The sequence below is a fragment of the Cryphonectria parasitica genome (genome assembly GCF_011745365.1).
Source record: "Cryphonectria parasitica EP155 unplaced genomic scaffold M406scaffold_8, whole genome shotgun sequence".
Taxonomy (NCBI): domain Eukaryota; kingdom Fungi; phylum Ascomycota; class Sordariomycetes; order Diaporthales; family Cryphonectriaceae; genus Cryphonectria; species Cryphonectria parasitica.
In genome coordinates, this window is record NW_024468916.1 from 2,814,417 (window position 1) to 2,834,935 (window position 20,519).

The 20,519-nt window shown below is 54.0% G+C and overlaps 7 protein-coding genes across 7 annotated transcripts; 3 read left to right on the forward strand and 4 right to left on the reverse strand.

The window, feature by feature from the left end:
* Window positions 1-77: 77 nt before the first annotated feature.
* M406DRAFT_358147 (N-terminal nucleophile aminohydrolase) lies at window positions 78-1,423 on the reverse strand. The gene is made up of 4 exons (XM_040923809.1): window positions 1,283-1,423; window positions 995-1,179; window positions 435-853; window positions 78-369 (listed from the first exon to the last, which is right to left on the reverse strand). Exons 1-4 carry the CDS (start codon window positions 1,304-1,306, stop codon window positions 242-244), a joined length of 756 nt encoding a protein of 251 aa, XP_040772908.1. The 5' UTR covers window positions 1,307-1,423; the 3' UTR covers window positions 78-241.
* Window positions 1,424-2,023: 600 nt separating this feature from the next.
* M406DRAFT_348063 (uncharacterized protein) lies at window positions 2,024-5,677 on the forward strand. Its single transcript, XM_040922357.1, has 4 exons — window positions 2,024-2,544; window positions 2,691-3,289; window positions 3,353-5,151; window positions 5,317-5,677. Exons 1-4 carry the CDS (start codon window positions 2,538-2,540, stop codon window positions 5,435-5,437), a joined length of 2,526 nt encoding a protein of 841 aa, XP_040772909.1. The 5' UTR covers window positions 2,024-2,537; the 3' UTR covers window positions 5,438-5,677.
* A 527-nt stretch (window positions 5,678-6,204) lies between these two features.
* Window positions 6,205-10,057, reverse strand: M406DRAFT_99963 (uncharacterized protein; the record flags this gene model as incomplete). The annotated part of the gene is made up of 4 exons (XM_040926481.1): window positions 6,205-6,837; window positions 6,938-9,547; window positions 9,626-9,953; window positions 10,032-10,057. The coding sequence occupies 4 exons, from the start codon at window positions 10,055-10,057 to the stop codon at window positions 6,730-6,732; spliced, it is 3,072 nt and encodes a 1,023-aa protein (XP_040772910.1). The 3' UTR covers window positions 6,205-6,729.
* A 2,246-nt stretch (window positions 10,058-12,303) lies between these two features.
* Window positions 12,304-13,763, forward strand: M406DRAFT_333977 (uncharacterized protein; the record flags this gene model as incomplete). The annotated part of the gene is made up of 6 exons (XM_040920887.1): window positions 12,304-12,387; window positions 12,474-12,496; window positions 12,569-12,773; window positions 12,832-13,220; window positions 13,285-13,576; window positions 13,707-13,763. The coding sequence occupies 6 exons, from the start codon at window positions 12,304-12,306 to the stop codon at window positions 13,761-13,763; spliced, it is 1,050 nt and encodes a 349-aa protein (XP_040772911.1).
* A 399-nt stretch (window positions 13,764-14,162) lies between these two features.
* On the reverse strand, window positions 14,163-15,348 carry M406DRAFT_333978 (uncharacterized protein; the record flags this gene model as incomplete). The annotated part of the gene is made up of 6 exons (XM_040920888.1): window positions 14,163-14,168; window positions 14,200-14,249; window positions 14,302-14,325; window positions 14,406-14,656; window positions 14,781-14,989; window positions 15,079-15,348. 6 exons carry the CDS (start codon window positions 15,346-15,348, stop codon window positions 14,163-14,165), a joined length of 810 nt encoding a protein of 269 aa, XP_040772912.1.
* A 1,116-nt stretch (window positions 15,349-16,464) lies between these two features.
* On the forward strand, window positions 16,465-17,785 carry M406DRAFT_358150 (uncharacterized protein). The gene is made up of 3 exons (XM_040923810.1): window positions 16,465-16,739; window positions 16,812-16,957; window positions 17,052-17,785. Exons 1-3 carry the CDS (start codon window positions 16,686-16,688, stop codon window positions 17,335-17,337), a joined length of 486 nt encoding a protein of 161 aa, XP_040772913.1. The 5' UTR covers window positions 16,465-16,685; the 3' UTR covers window positions 17,338-17,785.
* A 1,359-nt stretch (window positions 17,786-19,144) lies between these two features.
* M406DRAFT_324289 (uncharacterized protein) lies at window positions 19,145-20,449 on the reverse strand. Its single transcript, XM_040919848.1, has 3 exons — window positions 20,328-20,449; window positions 19,680-20,182; window positions 19,145-19,616 (listed from the first exon to the last, which is right to left on the reverse strand). Exon 2 carries the CDS (start codon window positions 20,088-20,090, stop codon window positions 19,758-19,760), a length of 333 nt encoding a protein of 110 aa, XP_040772914.1. The 5' UTR covers window positions 20,091-20,182; window positions 20,328-20,449; the 3' UTR covers window positions 19,145-19,616; window positions 19,680-19,757.
* Window positions 20,450-20,519: the final 70 nt, after the last annotated feature.

Sequence of the window (20,519 nt, forward strand, 5' to 3'; positions counted from 1 at the left end):
GAACATGGATATGCAATACGAGAGCTGCGGGATTGGATCATGGACATGCATAGGAAACAAGAGCGGTAGGGGTTGTTTTTTGGTTGTTGTCATCAAGTGGTTTAATGCTGGTTTAATGCAGGTAGCTTGGTGTGGTGTCATCCATGTTCTATTAGTACATTGGGGGGGCATCATGTATGAGCATTGTTTCCGCTGAAATATTCTGCGATCGTGATGCCCGTCTCTGCCGCCATGAACCTGCCTATCGATCCTCAGTAGCCTCCTCTTTCGCCAGGTCATGTTTCTTCAGGAGCGCCGTGATCTCATCCGCATCCCATAGCCGGTGGTAGATCTTGCCGTCCTCGGTTTGTCCCACCGTCGCGAACTCAACTGGAGTCTGATGTTAGCACACGCAACAGGAAAAAGATGATTCAAGAGATTCAGCAGCAACCTACGCTTCTCACTACTCAGCTTGGTCGAGTCCATCGTCTTGCTGAGAACCTTGACAGCGATGCCACATGCCTCATCCAGGCTGCAGTCCTCCTTGTAGTCCTGCTTCAATAGACTCGACGCACTTGCGTTATTGGCACCCACGCTTGTCGCCTTCCAGCCGCCATAGTTGCCGGACGGGTTTGACTGGTAGAGCTGAAACTGGCGCTGGGGGTCCCAGCCCGCGTAGATGAAGGAGACTCCGAACGGACGCAGACCACCGTGTTGTGTGTAACCCTGCTTTAGATCGCACAACCGCCGGACTAACTGCTCGCAGGGAATGTCCTCGTTGTATGTCAGGAGATAGCGCTGGGCGGCCTGGCGGGCGTAATTGATGAGAATGTTGGCATCGGCATTCATTCCTGCTACGGCACAAATCATGTTGCTATGTTGTAAAAAGATACATGTCAGTACAGTGACCAAGACGTTATACTTTAGATCGTTTGGGCTAAGGTGCGAGAGTTTGGGGAGCGGGAGCGGGAGAGGCCAGGAAAAGAAGGGAGGGTGGAGGGCTAGAGCGACGCACTCGTTGAGGATGTAAAGCTTCTCGGCGGAGGTATCCTGCTCCAGCAGCTTGGAGGTGACTCTGCGCTCGGCGGCCAGCACGATGCCATCTTTTGCCAAAATGCCAATGGCGGTACCGGCGTGGGAGATGGCTTCGAGGGCGTACTCGACCTGGTACAGGCGTCCTTCAGGGGAGAAGATGGTTGTCTAGAACGGATGGTAAGCTGTGTTGCCCTGCATTCTTGTGTCGGCAGATGGAGAGTGAGAGTGCCCTCTGCAGCTTCATTCCAGCTGAACTGCGTCGACTTACCCTGGAATCGTATCTTCGAGACATGGTGGCGGAGTACCCGATCGACAGGTAGAATAGAAAGGCTGGTGAAAAGCGAAATGAGGTCAACTGCCGTTTGAGTGCTCGAGGAGAAGGGGCAGATGATTGCTGGGTAGTCTTTGGGAGTTGGTTGTTGGAAGGCTGGCTGACAGACCGACCAGTATGCAATGCAGTGCAAGTGCAGTAAGTGATGCTGGCTGGCTGGCTGGGCTACCTGTGGTTGAAGGTAGAGTTACGTAGGTACGGGGGCAGGCAACAGGGGAGCTTCGTTGCAGCAAGCTCCAGGCACGGGCAACACAACGCGTCAAGCTAATGAGGAATGGGCTTATGTAAGTATAAGCGAACGTTACAACCTCGTGTTTCGAGCAGCAGCAGCCTATACTGACATGGACAAGGAAAATGAAGAAGAAAAAAGATCCTTTCGGAGTTCTGTAACTTTACACATAAAGAACAAGAAGAAAAACAAAGATGTATCATAAATACGGTATCTCAGCAGCAAGACTTGAATGAAGCAATTGGTATTGGTTGCAAGTTGACGGGAAGTGCCAGGCTGATACTGATGTGTAAGCAAAAACGACAGGAATAAGGCTAGACCCAATCAGGCTTTGAGTCGCCCCTCCCCAATCCACCCTGGAGAGCCGGCCGGCGCGTGTTAGCACATCTACTCCCATCCCCACCTCGACATTTGTGAGTCTTTCTCCAACCTTCCTAAATACCATCTTGTCTCCCTCGATAACACCGTAGTGGTGTCGAGTTGGCACCACAGAATCAGTGTCGCAACATCTTTGCGATCAGTTTGAGACTTTCTCTGGCCCCCCCAGAGTGCATTCCTGCTTGTCACGAGAGCTCTCCACAGCTCTGTACCTGACCAAGTGGAAGCTCATCAGACAACGGTCGCCCTTCTCTATTTGCAGTCCCATCTGCACCGACGCGACAACTCCTCACCAAAACACCCACGGGATACGGCAGGACATAACGCGCCACAACAATCCGACGTCAACGGCACCCAATACAAGCTTCCAGACAAGAGCAGGAGGGACTGATCTTGAGCCAAGAGGGCATCTCAATTCGTAGCATACCCGTCTTTGCCTCTGTAACCATTGTCTACTGTCTCTTCACAACGGGCCATCACGGTGACCCAGCCCTGTCGCCCCAAGTAAATCAACTGCCCATCTACCAGCCAGTGCCTGGCTTTGTGTCATCTCAGTACTTGTAATCTGTCGCCAATCAGACCATCATGTCTGGTAAGAACCCCATGATACTTGTGGCGCCTGCAGGAGAGCCCAGTCTCCCTCTACCCTACACCCTCCCCCTTGAGGGCGCCACCTCTACTCACACAATATCCTTCATCATGATGAGAAGCCTCACTGACCAGCTTTGGTGAGTACAGAAGCTGAACCACGCCGTTCGGTGCGCAGCACCAAGGGCCAACATAAGGGCCTCCCCGACTCTCTCGAGCAGCCCGCCGAACCGAAGCGCCGCGGCAAGAAGGCCGCCAGCAAGAAACAGGCCGAGCCCGAACCAGAGGATGAGGAGGAGGAGGTCATCCGCTGTGTCTGTGGCGCCACCAGCCAGGACACCGATGACCCAGACGATCCCTGGATCGCCTGTGATCAATGCCACGTGTGGCAGCACAACGTTTGTGTTGGTATGAGTGTCTTCGACGAAGATCTCGAGGACATAGAGTACTATTGCGAGGAGTGCAAGCCCCAGAATCACAAGGCACTGCTTGAAGGCCTGAAGAAGGGAGAACACATCTGGGAAACAAGGCGCAAAGAGTACATGGAAGAGAAAGAGGCCGAGAAGAAACAGAAGAAAGGGCCCAAGAAGGGCAGGAAGCGGCAGAGTGAACTTCACGATGAGCCTCGCTCTGCTCAGAAATCCACAAAGTCTTCAGCCTCCCCCGCTCCCGAGAAGAAGCTGCCAGCAACAAAGGCTGCTGCCGCCAAGCGCAAAGAGCGCCATGATTCTGCCGATACTGCTGCCAAGGTAAGCGGATTCCAAGACCCCACAGATATGTAGGAATAACAGCTGACAGATCACCCTTCATAGGAGCCGTCCAAATTGCGCAAGGTATCCGAGAGCCAGGCTGTGGCCGCTCCGCCCTATGAGCCCCCCAGTGACCTGCCCGACACCATAGCTGGGCTGGCCGAGGGACGCCAGGGGCCTGCGAAATTGCTGCAAAAGTCTCTCCTTCACGCGCTCAACCAACACGAGAAGAAGGGCGGATACAACCCTTCTGATGGAGTCTCCAACGACTCTCGATCGGAACGTCTAGCCATTGCCATAGAGCGGGCGGTACACGATTCACACCCTGCCCGTGATGAGTATGGAAGACAGTGTCGAACACTGGGTGCCAATCTGAAGTCTAATCAGGAGCTCATCGGCCAGCTGCTCAATCACTCCCTCACTCCACCCATGCTGGCCGTCATGACCTCGGACGATCTGCAGACAGAGAAGCAGCAGCAAGAGACCGCGGCTGCCAAGGAGCGTAACGTGCGCCAGTCGATCATCGCCACGGACGAAGTACAGCCGGGACCCCGGTATAAGCGAACGCACAAGGGCGACGAGCTCATCGACGACGGATACGTTGGCGCCGATTCTCCTGGTCTTCCGGCCCGACAGCCTCCTCAGGCGGCCAAAGCCAGTGGATCGCGTGCCCAGCAATCCCACAGCCGCAAGCCATCAGGAGAGCCGATGAAGATTGACACGCAGCAGCAGCAGCAACAGTCACCGACAAGTAATTTCGATATCAACAAGGTCTTCTCCAGCGTCAAGTCTCCCACAGCCACGACGATGCGGCGACCATCAGGACCTGCTCCTTCTCAAGGACCCGGTGTTGACCCTGATGTCGACAGACTTCTTGAAGATGATGGCAACGAGTCTCCTCCATATTCGCCAACGGAGGAGACCGATCCGGATGTGGTGTGGAGAGGCCAGCTCATCATGGCTGCAACCGCGGACTTCCAGGCTGTTGCAAAGCATGTGGCTGGAGCCAATCTTTTCAAGACGATCAACCTGCCTTGGACGACCCTTCTTCCTAGGAAGTTGAATGTGGGAGGACGTATCGCCACGAACTCAGCTACTGAGTACCTGTGCAGTCTCCGATGGAACTCCATGGTTGATCTCGTCGTGACCAGCCTCACCCCAGCAACAGAGGCTGGGAAGGCCGATTTCGACAAAATATTCAACTACTTTGTGAGCAAGGAGCGATGGGCTGTTGTTGGAGATAAGGGCACTGGAAACGTCAAAGACACATATCTTATTCCGGTGCCGGCGGGCACTGGCAATCATCCCGAATTCCTTCTCAACCTGGAGGAGAACTACCTCCCCAACAGCCGAACGGAGAACATGTTGCTACTCGTCATCGTCTTCCGAAACGATGAGAACACCCTAAAGAAGCTCCATGGTCCTGACTGGAACACCAACACCAACTCATCGGGTCCATCACCCGTGCCGAACAACGCGTCGCCCAGCCCGGCGCCATCAACATTTCCTCAACGAGGTACTCCCATGGCTGGGCCCGCCTTTTCTCCGACTACGCCGCAGGTCGGTGCCGGCGTCTCTCCAGTGCCTTACTCTGGTGTCCAGGGCCAACATCACATTATGCACTCGAACGTCCAAGCAGGTGTTGCTCCGGCACCAGCCCAGTTTGCAACGGGCCACCAGGACGCTGAGGCACAAGCCAAGGCCATCCTTGGACCCTTTGCCACTGCGCCGACCCTAGGATTCTTGATGCCACACGCTCATAAGATGGCGCCTAACGAGTGGTCCATCATCCGTCGTGTTCTGGAGCGAGAGCCCAAGGCCCGGGAGGACCTGGCTGTCTTGGGTTCTCTTATAGCAAAGGAGTCCGAAACCCGGCACCAAGCCACCCAGCAATCACAACCAGCGCAGCAGCCGCAACAGTCAACTCATACCCCTTCTCAGACGACGCCCATTGCAGCAAATACTGCCAAGGCATCGTCACCTGGAGCAATGCCTCCCATGACACAGCAGCCCCAAACGGCCCCAAGACAAACACCCATTTCGCTCCCAACCATCCCTGGAATGCCGGCATCTGTCCACCAGTCCTACCAACAGGCCCAGGCACAAGCACGAAATGCCCAGTCACCGCCAGCTGCGCCTCCGGCTTAGGGGGTAGATTGAGAAGCTGTACACACTCCTTTTCCGGATTCAGTAAAAGCTTATCGGCGTTGCGCTGTGGGGGCTGTGATACCAAATTTTTTTTCTTCTTTTTCCTCTGTTATTTGTCCTTATTTCTTGTTCGCTCGGGATCACGACATGGGCGTTTTGAAGGTACTCAGTACATTAATTTGGGGTCTTGTACTTTAGATTACTAGATCTTTAGTGAATGGAAATGTTTTGATGTTTGATAATCCGTCCATCCCCCCTCCGGGGTGGGGGGGGGGGGCTTTCTCTCTACGTGCGTGCGTGTGTGTGTGTGTGTGTGTGTGTGTGTGTGCGCGCGTTTGCTTGCTCCCCTTGAGACCTGCCACCGTTTTACTCGTAAGGGACCCTGTGCTCAAATAACTTGAAACATGGCTAAAATGCGATGCTATCCCTCTACCTTCGTCAATAACATAACATCCTGCCGCCTGCGTGTCATACGTTTTATCTCATACAGTCGATGCGACCAGCACTGTGACTAAAAAGAGAAAGGGGGGAAAGGGTGCAAAGGGGGGAAGGGGACAGAGGAGGTGAAACCATTAATCGCCTCAGAAAGAACTCGGGACATGTGTTTGCCTGAAAGAAAAAGCCTACTACAGTAATCATTGCTCATAGTCACTGTTCAACAAAACCCCTCTCCAAACAGGGTCAAAGCCCAGACGGCCAGATGAAGTCACGAATATCAATACAAGCAAAGAACCCAGACTGTAGACATAGCACAGCATTTTTGATATGTGGTCATTAAGCATCAGATTAAGACTCGCGAATAACGCTATCTACCAACAACCCCGCGACGGAACGACATGATATACCTCGTCTTGGCCCAGTTAAGGTCCCGATGCCTGTACGCCCAAAAAGAAGAAGGCAAAACGAGACCGCCTAACATTGAGAATGGAATGACAAACCAGACCCATGATTGATATATACTGCAGATTTGGTTGAATGATCCGCTGGGAGGGGAGGGAAAAAACAAAAAACTGTTTCGAAATGAGGAACGCTCCAGGTATGTGACACAGAAAGAAAAATCAAAAACATGAACAATGCGGTGTGACAGGGCACTCGATAGGGGCAAGAACACAACAAACCACACATGCGTATCCACAATGCTTTTGTCCGCGGTAGAGCAAACAACCTTTTCCGAGGCCACCTCACTTCGTGTTCGTGAGTGGCCATGCTTCCCATCCTGCAGGTGTCTATGGGCTATGGCCATTGTGGGTAAGGGAACAAGCTGCAGATCAGCCACAAAGGGCTAAGATATACTAAGGCTCTTCCTCGATGATGTGCTGCACCTCGGGTCCGTTGAGCAGGATGCGCTTGCCGAGCTCCTCAGGTGGCTTTCCATCTCTGACGGCTCCAAAGTCAAGGATCTGAAAAGGAACATAAGTCAGCTGCTAGCACCAGAAAGAAAAAAGAAAAGAAAAAGGGAAAGAAGGAAACATAAGAAAGAGCAGACTGGTGGATAGTTACCTCGACATATGTGAGATTATCTCTCTGCACAGCTGCGACACATCGACGCTCATCAAACTTGACTTGCCACACGCCACCCAAGTCCGTTAGGAGGTCCTGGATACAGTCGCCGGTCTGAATGTCCCACATCTTTACAGTCTTCTCGCTGCCGCTGATAACCTTTCGCCCGTCGTGCTGGAAGCAAGTGATGGCGCCAGTGTGGGCCATAAGAGTGTTCTTGCACTTCCCGTTCTCGGGGTCCCAAATGCGAAGTGTGCTGTCTGCCGCAGCAGAGACCAGGCGTTCGTCGCGCAAGTCGAGAAGGCCCACGAGGAGAGTATGACCTTCAAGAGTGTGGAGGCAAGCACCAGTGTCGAGATCCCATATCTTGACAAAGGAATCCATAGATCCAGAGATGCAACGGTTCCGCTTGTGGTCGAGGACCACGCTGTAGACCTTCTGAGTGTGACCATGGAGGACGTGCAGCGCCTCGCCAGTACTGATACGCCACACACGGACCGTCGCGTCGTAGCTACCAGACACCAAAGTATCGCCGTGGGCAGCAATGGAGCGGACAGAATGAGTGTGACCAGGCAGGATTCGGACGAAGTAGGGACACTCAGCGTCGTTAGCGGGGGGGCCTGTCTGGATATACCTACGAGATCCTGCTTCGGGCAGCCTCCACACGCGCAGCTGGCTGTCTCGCGATCCAGTGATAATAAGAGGGTTCGGCGGCATCATGATCGGCTCTCCACTGTATGTCTTACCCACCTCGGTGGGCATGAGAATCTGAAGACACCGTACGGTAGAGGTATGGCCGAAAAACACCTGTGTGCACAAACCCTTCTCGATATCCCAAACGCGAACAGACCGGTCGGTACTCCCGGACACCAGTATGTTGCCTTCGTACTGAAGAGCCCAGACTCCACCTTCGTGGCCCTCGAGCTTCTTTCGCAGCTTGCCAGTCTTGGTATCATAAACGTGGATGAGAGTATCATCACTTCCGGTAATAATTTTGTCATCGTCGAACTGCAGACAGGTAATCACATGGCGTGGGTGTGCGGCAAAAGCGACGTGACCAGGCTTGACCTTGCCACTCGTCCAACTCTGGCGGATCATGTAGTGACGGCGGTACAGTGACTTGAAAAGATGGAGTCTCCGAAGACTCGGCAGGCCGATTTGGGGATCAGAAACGGCGGCTGCTGCCTCGCCGGCCGCTGAGATGGGGCCGTCTGGCTTGAACAGCTTCGGCGGAGATGAAGGCGAGTCGTCTTTGACAACTTCACGAGCACTCACCCGCCGTTTGCGCTGCGCATAGTGCGAGTGGCTCTGCTCTAGACGCTTCCGCTTAGAGCTACGAGTCTTCGTGTGGCCGTCGGCCCCCGGCGACCACAGTTCGGCCTCGGTAGAAGTCAGGCGGTTCTGCAAGCTGACATCGAGCTCAGCGCCTTCCGGACCCTCAGGATCTTGCCAGCCCCAGCCCTGCTTGATGGCCTTCTTGAGCTCGCCGGGCGCGAGCTTGAACCCATCTCTATCGAGGAGTTCCTTCCAGCCAGTCTCGTTGGTGTCAATCAGGTTGCGCCAGTGCTTCGAGACCTGCGCCGCACGGCAGAGATCACGATGGTCAAGAAAGCTCAGGACATGCAGACCCAGCTCGACAGGCAGCTGCTTCAGGAAATCGCACTTGAGCGCCGGATTCACAACATCGGCAACCATGTGCAGGGTCTTCCTGGGACATCTGCGGAGAAACTGGTACATCATGAATGTCTTCATCTCGTTGGGCATTGCGTCAAAGGATTCAAGCATGGAGCGAGTGTCAAGAAGCCCGGAAGAGCGATCGAAAGAACCTCGGTCACGATTGGACGGCGAATCATGACCGACCAGAGCCAGTTCCATGTCCAGATCGATCGTGGACTGTGTGTCCTGGTTCTCGTCAATCCATCGCCGCCGTGACGACCTGGTAATACTCTTCGAAAAGCTTGGGTCTTCTTCTTCTTCTTCCTCTTCCTCGATCTCGTCATCTTGCGTCTCAGTCGTGTGCAGCTGGGCAGCGGCCAGGGTTGGAGACAGCCGTGGGCTAGGCAGGCTCGCATCTCCCGCAGCAACGGTGATGGAGGAACGCGGTGGTTGGGATGCTCGTGACGAGACCGGCCTCAGATCGTCAAGAGGATCGGCGAACGGCTCAACGTCGGCGTCGGTAATAGGAGGGGTGGCCACACTGCTGCTGAACACCGTCTGCGACTCGCTGCCGGCTGGACTGGCGGCGTCATAGGCAGCGGTGGACTGGCTGGGGTTGGAGGTGGACGGCTCCACTAGCCTATCGACATTGAGGGGACGTAACCTCTGGGGCCACTCGGTGCTGCCCGCCACCGAGTCAGACCTATCCGGGGTGGCGAGATACTGTGAAGACGTCTGGCGTGTGATCCTGTCCCGAGCACCGTTAGACACCGCCCTGCGGAGCCGGTCGGACACATGCGAAGTGGGTGCATGGCTGCGTGACGATCTCTGAGAGGCCTTGCCGGCAGAGGGACTGGCGCCGGAGTTGGGCATATGTCTGCGTGAGCGACGCGTCTGGGACTCGGTAGCAGGCCGAGGAGGTTTTGATTGTAATTCGGGGACCGGGGTGCCGCGCTCCGAGACGGACTTGACGCTGCCCTCGAACTCAAAGGGTTTTGGCTAGAGAGTAATGTTAGCATCGGAAGGTAGGACACAAGGAGGATTAATGGCCTCGCGAGCCGGACTGACGTGATCCTCAGAAGACACCGGGCTATAAGCTGGCTCGGCGAAGGACCAGGCAAACTCGTCGTCATTGTCGTTCAGGTCCAAAGAGAACTTCCGCAGACCTGCTGGCGTGGGGCCCTGCGCCAAGGGGTATTCTTTTGCATCAAGGGCTTCGAGAGGCCGCGGTTGCCGGATGAACAGGGGAGGAAAGGAGCGCTTCGTCGTGGTGGTCGTGGTGACGGTCTTGGTCTCGACGTACTGCGCAACCTCATATTGAAGTTTTGCAGCGGCACGACCGGCGAGATCAGGTTCATCGCTGTCATCGAAACTGACAGTAAGCCTCTGATTTGTCCGCGGGCGTCGAATCTCAGTGGTCTTCTGGGCAGGAGGCGACCCTTTAGAAGGAGGGACGAGGGACATGGCGGGCGAAAACCACGCCAGGGCGGTATAAGCGGTCGATATCGGGGGTCTCAGGACGGCCAGAACGAGACCGTCTGGTCTGGTATCGTCGACGCAATGTGGTTTGTCTGGGAGAGAAGCGGCGTGGGGTGAAGATCGAGGGGGTCGGTCGGCAGAGTCAAGATGACAAAGAAGATGCACACAGGATGGACGCGTCTCCGGAACAAAGGGTGCAGACTTCAAAGGCTGGTGTCGTGAGCGGCGACGCGTGCTGAGAGCGAGCAGCACAGGGGTTGCACAGGCGTCGAGAGGAGTTGGGTTCGATCGTCGATCGTCGGGTTGCGCTGCGGTGAGGGCCGCGAATGGTGGTTGGGGCTGAGGCCGAGATTGGGGGGTTGGGGGGATTCAGGCAAGACTTCGCCAAAGGATTCTTCAGACACTGTAGACCATATCGTAACCCCTTTGTCGTTAGGAGAAATCCAGAAGGCTGAACGAAACCGTTGTACAATCTTCTCTGCGTGTTGTGATCGCGACAACGTGCCTCTGGGGTGGGAAAAGACTCGGTCGGAGGTAGGATGACGAGAGAGGGTAATAGAGCACGAGGTCGTGGGTCGGTGGTGGTCGTGGTGGTCGTGGAGTGGACTGTGACCAGAGAGGCGAGGCGGGACAGGGGCAGGCAGGCAGGAGGCCAGGGGGTCCAGGTCAGACGGGGATCGGATAGTGGGTGGAGGCGGAATTTTTTTTTTTTTTTAAAAAAAAGTACCAGTCAGCAGAAAGAGGCCACCAAAGGGGAAGGCGGGGGGAAAGAGGGAAAGTATAAAAGAAAAGAAAACCGGGGAAAAGAAGAAAGAAAAACCGGAGAAAATTAATAAAACCACACACAACGACCAATAGACAGAACAGGACACCAGTTTGTTGAAGATGCCTCTTCAGCGAGATTATAGCCACAGTGAGTATATCGTAGCTGTCTCGATCGTCAGGCCGTCTCGCTGTGGTGATTGTGATGGTTGTGGAGTGATTTTTTGGTGATTTCTAGTGTCAATAAATAAGGACCAACTCTGCTCGGTCAGAAATCAGGAGTTGGCGGGTACTGCTTGCAAGGCTCCTGTCCAGTTGGCACGGCCGCTCAAGTCACAGGTGCTGTTCCAGCGGTGGGGGAGAGGAGCGTCGAGGAGCCTGCATGGAACACCAAGTCTGCGGGTAAGGCCGTCCCCAAAAGTGCCCCATGGCCTCCCCCTGAAATCTTCCACGCCGTTGTTCAACTACCAGGACCTGACTGTGTGCTGGTCACTGGTCGGCTGTGCCTCGGGTTCTCCTAGCGGCCCCAAGGTCAGGCTTCTTCTTACTACCCACACTGCCACACTACCCTACCAGAGGAGTATAGTGGCTGGTGAGAGTCAGTCAGTGTCGTTAACTTACTCGGTAGGGTCAGACCCCATCTGAAGCCGCCCACTGGAGAATCCCATGCTCCCTCGTCAAGCCTTTGTTTCCATAGCAGCACTAGGCACGCAAACACGCTAGGGTAAAGCACTAACAGTACTTACTATAATGGATGAGCGGCAGTGAGTGTCGCCTTGCAGACCAAGGCGGGGATCCATGTTTTCCCTGTAAGTCCCTCCCGGTGGCATTCGACGCCAAACCCGCAGAATAACAAGGGCGGCCTCGCCTTATTTCTGGACTGGCCCGGTCGCTTTTAAACAGAGACGAGCTACATCGTCTTTGTGGGCTGAATTTCGTCATTGTCGTCGGGGCTTCCAAGGGACGGCGAAGTATTCCCCGGATGATGGAATGTCAATTCGAGAACACGGTCTCTTGCTGATAAGGCAGTCAGCACGGTTTTGCTTCATTCCCTCCACATCATCTTGACTCGAGTCTACAATCGTCTTCTCATATCAAGTATTACGAGATTAATACAATATTGATGGCGACGATGTGGGTCGAGATACGTTCGAGTCATCTCCAACGGGCAATCTGCAGGAGCTCTTGGCTTGAGCACAAGTGTGACTTCCTCCTTTGGGGACCTGCTGGGTGGCCGGAGTTCCTGCCCCCTCAAGCTCGGATACTGCTTAATACATTGAAGCAGAGAAATGAGAAGGTTAGCAGCGGGTGCACCTTCTTCGAGGCGTGGATGGTATCATAAACAGGACAGGTACAAGCGGAGACGTGAGATAGGTTCCATACAATTTCACCCTGTCAACACATGATCCAAGTTCTGTGATTCTTGCCAATCCTTTCCTCTCCCTACCCAAAACACAAGCCAAGGCAACATGCAGGATGATGGCGATGTCGGTGGCAATGCCAATTTGGCCAGCTTCGATGTCGCAGGTGCACAGAGGTGCCTCGTGTCCGTGGTACGCGTTCCTTTTGGGAGGGCAATCCCGCATACGATGCCTACATTCTGCTGGGCTGACTAGGTAGCTGACATGATATCGGGCAGCTGAGCTTCATCTTGTATGCCAGGTAGGCTCAATCTCCAGTTGTCACTCCAACTGCTTCAGGCCTGTATAAGTTTCCGACCTGACCAGTTGACAGAGGCTCCCTTCCCGAAGACTGCTTTCGGGCTGTTTCGAATAAGCAGTGGGCCGATCCAAAGATCACGCATGAGGGCCTCATCAGCTCCGGCAAACCACTCTCTGTCTCTGGGCAACCCAGAGAGATCATACTGGCCCAAGATGGGCCCTGCATATACCTACGGAACGCTGAGAACCACCGCTTGGCTGGGCTGCTGAAGGCCCTGGTGCGCCTAGAAGGTCTCTGGCTTCATCATCTTCCTCCTGCAGCTGACATCAAGGCAGGAACGTGTTTTTGCCGCTGTCGAGCAGCAGCGCCTTGGCAAAATTCAAATTTGCTTCACGGGGTCCAAGCTTTGGGACACGAGCGCATTGATCGAGTTCTATAGCCTCAAACTTCACTACACTAAAATGGGAAGCATGCACATCTATATCAGCTGGGGCGGCCAGTCTGACACCCCCATTCCAACAGACTGCAGACATCCATTGAAGGAGTTCCTGAGGACGCGACCTCCCATCCGGGGCACCTATTATACTTGCCCATTCCTTTTCTCGATCGATGGAAAGCCCTTGGACGACAAACAGAGGTCTACTTTCCGCGACGGCGTTCAGACGGCGGTCTCTATCTTGCAGGGCAATGCAGATGCGAGTGGAGGCCGGATCGGCACGGTTGTGTTAGTAACCCCACTCCTATTTCCCTCGTAGCAGTCATTCAGCAGCTGATAATTGAAGTATTAGCTATTGGTCTACGGCTGATTTGTTCGAGGAAGAGAAGCAAAAGGCCCGTCAAGCAGCGGAGGCCGATCTGGCAGCGCAATGGAGAGCCGATTTCTTTCGGGAGGAGTATGAAATCCATGACGAAGATAATATCTCTTGGGGCCTTAACCATCGGTCTTTGGGCCGAGCAGAGCAGAGTGCAAACTTCGACGATGTTCCTGATTGGCTCAGTGGCTACATCCCGGGGCCATCGCACAGCCCACAGAGACAGCTTGATGCTGAGGTGCTTCAGCAGAAGTACGATTGCAACCTGGTGAGTCACCATCTTATGCATCGGCGCTCATCCCTTCCTGCTGACAGGAGCCCCAGTCAGTCATTGAGGAGACGGCAGAAGACCTGCCGCCGACACAGCCTTGGCAGTCACAAACATCATTGGCCTCCAGCCGATCAAGGTTGCGAGCAAGTTCAGTGCCGTCACACGAATCGGGCACTCTGGATGAGCTGCCTAATGATCCGGATCATCAAATGCCTCGTCCACCAAAGACGCGCAACTCTGCTCCGAGTTCCTCTTTGAGGCCATCGTCCACCGCTGTGCTGACAAGGTCTACGTCAAACTTGGAGTTCTCTGATCCCTCCCAGGATAGCTTTGTTGCTGCAAGGGATGCCACTCCTACTTTCTGCGTCCCGCGGACGGCGTTTCCAACACCGAAGCCACATCGGCGCCGAGATCTCGCGCCTGTACCAGCCATCCGCGTTAGCAAACGTATCCGCGCAAGAGACACCCGCCTTAACTAAATACCTTCATCCGTGCGAATCAAGGACGTGATCCGGCGATGGGTCACACCAAGTCTTGGTGGGATGATGATCATTTCTTTGCATTGTATTTCTTTTTTATTTCTTCAATTCTCAGCAGGTTAACATGGTAATAGTACATACAGACAAATTATGGACCATGTTGACCACGTATATCGGAAGTCTCGGTCTATCTAAGAAATACACGCGCATAGCGCAACACACCACTGTTTATCTGTGCCTTACCAACTTGTGTTACCAGGTCCATGACTATTACAGACAACAGGCACCGATTCATGGTCTCATCTTCCTGGGAGTGATGACCGCCCCCTCAAAATCTGTTACCGTACTGTATACGGTCACATACACAGTGGTGTCAGTCGTCTGTGTCGGGGTGTACTCGACCGTCTCCGTTGTTATGTAGATGACGTCGGTGGTCAATACACTGGAGCTCAGCGACTGAGGCGCAGACTGAGTCAGAGACTCCAGTGTCTCCGTGAATGTGAACATCTCTGTCTCGGTCTCGCACGGGGTCAATTCGGGAGCGCCGCTCGAGCTGCTGGTGAGGAGCTCGGTGGTAGATGCGAGGGCTGTGCTGTTGCTATACGAAAGCAAAGAGGTTGATGATGTGATAGGGATGATGATACTGGTGATAGTCTCAATATGCGGAAGCGAGAGCGTCTCGATAGGGATGCTGGTGGTGTTCGCTGAAAGAGAAGGGGAACCTGTCGTCGTCGCTGCCGTCGCCGTCGTGGTGATGGTAGTGTTCAGTAAGGGCGCCAAGGTTGAGAGTGTCAAAGTGGCAGTGGAGGTACCGTTGACCAGAGAAGACAGAGTTGAGAGAACCTGGGAAGCAGTCGTGGTGGTATTTATGAATGAGGGGAACGACGCCGTAGACGAGGAAGGAGAGGTTGTATTGGCTAAAGTGCTTGTGCTGTTTGCGAAGGACAGAGGTGGTGTCCCTGTGGACGGGAAAGGAGACGACTGCGGCTGGGTGAAGTTGAGGATAGATGTGATAGTCACTGGCGGTGGGGGTGGCACCGGCGTCTGGGTGACAGTGGTGACAGAGGTGACGGTTACGGGCGGCGGAATGGATATGACGGTCGAGAAGACCGTGCTTGTCTCCGTACAGGACCAGAAGGTCATGGTCGTGAGCATGTCCGTCGAAACCTCCTGTCGGGGTTGGACCCGAGGGTTGTTGTGCCGGAAGGCGAGGCCTGCCTCCACCGGGGAGAGGAAGAGCAGGGCTGCCAGGCCTGACAGAAGGAGGAGGGAGGAAGAGGAAGAAGACATCATGAGAAGAATCTCAATGGAATGAGCGAGCAGCACTTTTCAAAATGGAGGCGGTGGCGAGGTGGGAAACAAAGAGGGCTTACACTTGAGGATTAAGAGTTGTGCCTGTGTCTTTATAGCTCGAACTCCTGATGTATCAACAGCTGTCGAACACCATTCTCCCTCCCACCTAGTATGCACGAAACTCGAGGGATGAATGGCTTGATCCTGTCTCTGCCAACATAATCTTGAGATCCGAGCCCCCTCCTGCCTCGGCTTGGTTGCCTTTCAGTCGACAGCCTCGCCGATAGGCTTGCGGCAGGGCACCCGCCAGCTAGTCACTACCATCTCAGTCTCCCTTCCCAACGGGGACTGAAGCCATCGTCTAGAAGATTTAGCGACATTGAAAAGCCCGAGGGGAGGCGGCCTGACAGCCAGCACAGAGAGTTCATGCTGCCTCTTGGAACTATTGAGTGCCTCGTGCGTTCGAGAGCACGAAAAGCTCTCAAACTATGTGTGTCAAGCTTTGGTGCGGCTGAGAAAGTCGGACCGCCACCCTTCCTGCGAGCGCCGCAACGGGTGGGCAGATTGCGAGTTGGTATCCCTAGCATCAGTTTAAATTCATCTGGGACAACTTCCGGGACGACGACTTTTGAGGTTTTAGCCGTTGTCACCATGTACGTCAATGAGAGCGTCGTCATGTTACGAGTTCATACGACACCACCTCAGTTTTCTTGTTAAGATCCGACGTCGGGCAGCAAATAGTTCAGATGCTTGACTCTGCGGATGTGGACTACGGGACGACTCTGGAGCAGGGTGCATGAATCGTGAATAAAACTCCACGTGGTCCTTATATGATTGCTTTTCTATTGCCCGTAGCAGAGCGAGACATAATCACGCCTCTTGGCGCAAGGGAGAAGATAGCATCATGATTGACTTTGTAGGTTCAAGTGTTTGTTGGTTGGGGGAAGACAGTGGCATATGTGGTTGGCCAATGAGGTAGGGGCGGTGCTGGGTCTAAAACGGCTGATTAAGCGAGGTTTACTGCTAGGTTGCTAGGGGCCTGTGCCTTTTGCTCCATCCAATTTCCCGGCCCCCAAGAAAAAGCAACACCACGGATCAACATCACAACATCACAAACACGCGACGCCACTCGATACGATCATTTTCGGCTACCTTGTGGACGGCGAATCCATTTTGCCATGATACACCTCTTTTGAGCGCCCCCCCCCCCCTTTGCGCGTCTATGCGACACCCAGACTAGTCCCTTGCCGAGGGACTCCTCCTTGTCGCAAACTTCGTTCCCCTTGCGCCGCCGCTGCCTCCATCGACCCATCTCCTTCCTTCCTGCCGCTGCCATGGGAGCCTGCTCATCGTGCCTGGGTGGCCGTCGAAGGGATTCTGTCCAAGAAGTGAGTCTTCTGTTTCGTTTGCGGATTAAACTATGTCTGGTCACTGACTCGTACACTTGTTCGCTCCCGCAGGACGAAGAATCGCGCCTCCTCTTCGATGACCCGAACGTGATGCAGTATGGCAGCTTCGGAGAGCAGCAGATGACAGGGCAGCATGACCCCCTGGAGGCCCAACGAGAGATTGAAGCTCTGCAGCGGGTCGTTGCCCAAACTTCCGAGTAAACCTTTCCATGCCCATACGAAGCCTGCAAGCTGGCTCTCCACCCAGAAGATACACGTGAGCAGATGCTGATTCGCTGCCTTCTCTTCCAGCAACATGGTGGACATCTTCGAGATAGCGCCGACCAAGGATGCACAACGCAGCGCGCCTACCACACCCTACGCTCTTGTGGGTCAGGAAGCACGTCACATGCGGTACAGGTCCCTACTCTCCAAACTCAGCGCCGAAGACGTCTCGGCAGCCGGAGCCCGCGTGGACTGGCTCGCGGATGACGACGAGGAGGCTCTGGACCAGCACAATATAATTCCACATGTCAAGACCGAATCCAGCGACGCGCTGGTCGGCAACTTTAGTGAAGCAGCTTCTGCCATGGCATAACATTGCGGGGCTAGGGGCCCCTCGACTTGGTGCATCGTGCATCGTGCATCAGTCCCGGTTCCCCCTCCCACATTCCAACCATACGTCCCGCGGGTCGCGGACGACGTATCACATCCAATCACTTGGCTCTCGACTTTCCTTGCTTGTTTTGTTCCAGCCTCTTAATCCCTGGCTGACATCATAGTTACGGGGTCATATGACTTCCACGTGCTGCACCTCTCCGGCGGTGCTGCTCAATGAGATCACCCGGCATCGGGGAGTTTGGTGGTCCCTTCTGGACCACGTCGAAGGGGACTGATGGCAAAGGGTTGAGACCCACCGTCTGATATCAAGCGCGCCAAGCAGACATAAAATATTTGCACAGTATGTGTTTATGTACTAGGGCGATCAACGAGAGAGAGAGAGCCGCATGATGTCAGCCTTTAATAAATTCCATCGTTTAAACCAGAAGAATACCCAATTGTCCATTTTAGTATTCATTATATCTCTCTTTTTCCCTCCCCTCTTTCCTTTTTTCCCTTTCTATTATTTCTGTCTTTCTCCCTCTCACCGCTCTCTTCTCCGAGTAATTGCGCAGCGCGCTTTCGGAAGTCTGAACCTGATCTCCTCCCTATCCCCCCGTGCCACCAATCATGGCCGCCACCATGGAGCCGCGGGCGATATTGGCCAACGTACCGGGCCCATTGAGCAGCAGCCACGTTCACTGACTGCTCAGCGTTGCTCTGAAGTGGAGACCCCATCGTGTTTAGCTTCGCTAATCTGCACTTGTATCAGAATTTTTACTGCGACCTCTTTCGCCGCCCCCGCTGCATGCTCTCTTTAAGCCGAGGCCCTCGAAGGTTACCGTCCTAGGGTTTTTGTTTAGGGGGAAACGTCTTTTTAAGTTTGAAGGATGATGGGCTAATGCGCATACGTATCGCGGTCCCCAGACATTGACGGGTGGCGCCGATGGGATTGAAGCTCTTTTGAGAATAGACCAAACCTCTCTGCCTCTTGGTCTAACAGGTCTAACAGGCTCAACTGATAATGTGATGTCGACAGGATGCAATTAGGTAGGATGTTGGATGGGTCTGGAGGGGCTTGGTCGTTATGATTGGTCCCTGGCACCAACCACCCCCCCCCCCTCTCTCCAATCCTCCTCATCCAAAAATACCACCAACAAGAAAACCCCCTCGTTAGCGACTTGCCGGCTACTTTGTCTGTACGGAGTTTACTGATACGTGGAGCAGACCAACGGGACCCAACCAGCCAAGGCCAGTCAGTACTTCTTGATACGGACTCCTCGTCATTCTGCGCGGATCAACGCCACCGTTGGCACGGAGATGCTTGCCCCGCTACTGCCAGTTGTTCCTCTCGGCCGCACCGTACTTGAGATCAGGCACTATTTAGGCATTGTTCGCCCTCTCCGTCCCACAATGCTCCTCTCGATACTTTATCGACTAAGGTGGTTTCGATACCATTGGGCATGGTGCTACGGCTTTGGGCCCCCTCTCATACTTCGTCCACGTCTCATTCGCCGGGGCCTGGCTACCCACTTGAGGGCAAGAGGAAAAAGTACATACTACGGCAGACGGGCACCACTCCAGCAGAAGGTGGGCCTGTCAGAACCTTCTATGGTTCCCTTCTATGCAGGCGAACGTGGGGGAGGGGTGCCACACCCTGTGCCGTGGTGGCATCCTACATTCTCGCTTCGCTCGGCATTCCATCCACCCCCCCCCCCTTTCTCCCCTCCAAATTACTGCTCGCACTCGTCTAGGGGCCGGTACTCCAGTGAGTAGTGGACCTTTGCAAGCAGCAGCCGTTATTCCGCAGACAATGTCTTTATTGATTTGTTTTTGGGTCTTTTCCTTTTTCCCTTGGCTGGGGCTTTCTGATAGCCTACTCAGCATTCTGTAAGGAAAATCCGGGCTACAGGACCCCCCTTCCGAAATCACAAGTTGACGCCAAACCATGGTTCTCAAATAACGTTTCTCTTCCATCCAGGGCTTAACAGCCCTGTCCCGATTATTATCCGGCCCTTCCCGGGCTGTGATGTCGGCCAGAGAAAAAAAAAAGAAAAAAACAAGGAAAGAAAGAGAAGAAAGGGAGAAAGAAAAGAACAAGAAGGAAGTACTCGTCAAGGAGATTCGTGGCCTTTTTTTCTTCTTTTCCTTCCTTGTTTTCCCTCTTACTTTTCTTCCCTCTCTTTGGCCTTCCTCCCCTGGCCAAAACGTGCCTGGCCGCGCTTCGATCATCTTCATTCAACTCATGTCCTATCGTACAACAGAGCACCTGCGATGCTGTTCCGAAACGTTAGCTACTGAACCCGACAGATCTCGGTTGCGTTCGGAATTTTGCGTTACCTTTTCCCCTCTCTCTCTCTCTCTCTCTCTCTCTCTCTCTCTCTCTCTCTCTCAATCAATGGCATGAGCGCCCCAAGTTTATCCCAGCATCATCAGCCTCTCCTGATGCTCGTAGTGGATCTTATTCATGGCGTCTTTGATATCCTCCATATCGTTCAAGGTCTTCTCGATGGTTGCCTTCCGGTTGCCTTCTCTCCTCCACCGCTCCACGTCCTGCTCCATCTTCCTGTACCGCCGATCTTTCTTGCGGATCTGCTCGCACAGCTTACAGTCCTCATTCCTATATGAGGTGTCGTAGACAAGCTTGAGGCCGCACGTCTCGCCCGTTCGATACTCCTTGTTGCACTGTTGTCTGAAGTTTCCCCATTTCCAGTATCCACACTTCCAGCGTGTGTGCTCGAAATAGCACATTTCTGGAGAGAAACAGAGGTTTTGGAAAGTAGGAGGAGGGGGTTTTCTCCCTTCAAATGTCAGCGTGAGGATGCAGCGTATGCTGGTGATTCCTGCCAATGGTCAGCTTTTTTGTCCTTGGTCACATTCCATGTATGTATTGGGTCCTCGCCATGGTCTGCTCTCTTCCTCCCAGAAGAGGTCATCTCACGATGAATCAAGGTGCCTCTTCAAAGTATGAGACATAGAGATACTCACCTCGTGCGAATCGGAAGGCAGTGAATAAGATCTTTCAAGTGTGACTTGGTGCTTTTGACTGCCAAGTGCGGACTATGCAAGAGGCAATGCGGCGATTGCTTGTCTAGTCCCGAGATACAAAGGGGGAGGGGGAGAGGGGAGGATGATGTTTACGCTGGAGAAGAGCTTAGGGAGGGGGAAAAAGAAGACGAC

Bases quoted from the DNA above. Each gene is read 5' to 3' on its own strand.
- M406DRAFT_358147 (XM_040923809.1), bottom strand. From the start codon at position 1,306: ATGTCTCGAAGATACGATTCCAGG. The intron at 1,180-1,282 runs GTAAGTCGACGC...CATCCGTTCTAG, and splicing joins CTCGAAGATACGATTCCAGG to ACAACCATCTTCTCCCCTGA. The intron at 854-994 runs GTGCGTCGCTCT...TTTACAACATAG, and splicing joins AAGCTTTACATCCTCAACGA to CAACATGATTTGTGCCGTAG.
- M406DRAFT_348063 (XM_040922357.1), top strand. The intron at 3,290-3,352 runs GTAAGCGGATTC...CACCCTTCATAG, and splicing joins CTGCCGATACTGCTGCCAAG to GAGCCGTCCAAATTGCGCAA. The intron at 5,152-5,316 runs GTCCGAAACCCG...AACGGCCCCAAG, and splicing joins GGTTCTCTTATAGCAAAGGA to ACAAACACCCATTTCGCTCC.
- M406DRAFT_358150 (XM_040923810.1), top strand. From the start codon at position 16,686: ATGGGAGCCTGCTCATCGTGCCTGGGTGGCCGTCGAAGGGATTCTGTC. The intron at 16,740-16,811 runs GTGAGTCTTCTG...TCGCTCCCGCAG, and splicing joins GAAGGGATTCTGTCCAAGAA to GACGAAGAATCGCGCCTCCT. The intron at 16,958-17,051 runs GTAAACCTTTCC...CTTCTCTTCCAG, and splicing joins GTCGTTGCCCAAACTTCCGA to CAACATGGTGGACATCTTCG.
- M406DRAFT_324289 (XM_040919848.1), bottom strand. From the start codon at position 20,090: ATGTGCTATTTCGAGCACACACGCTGGAAGTGTGGATACTGGAAATGG.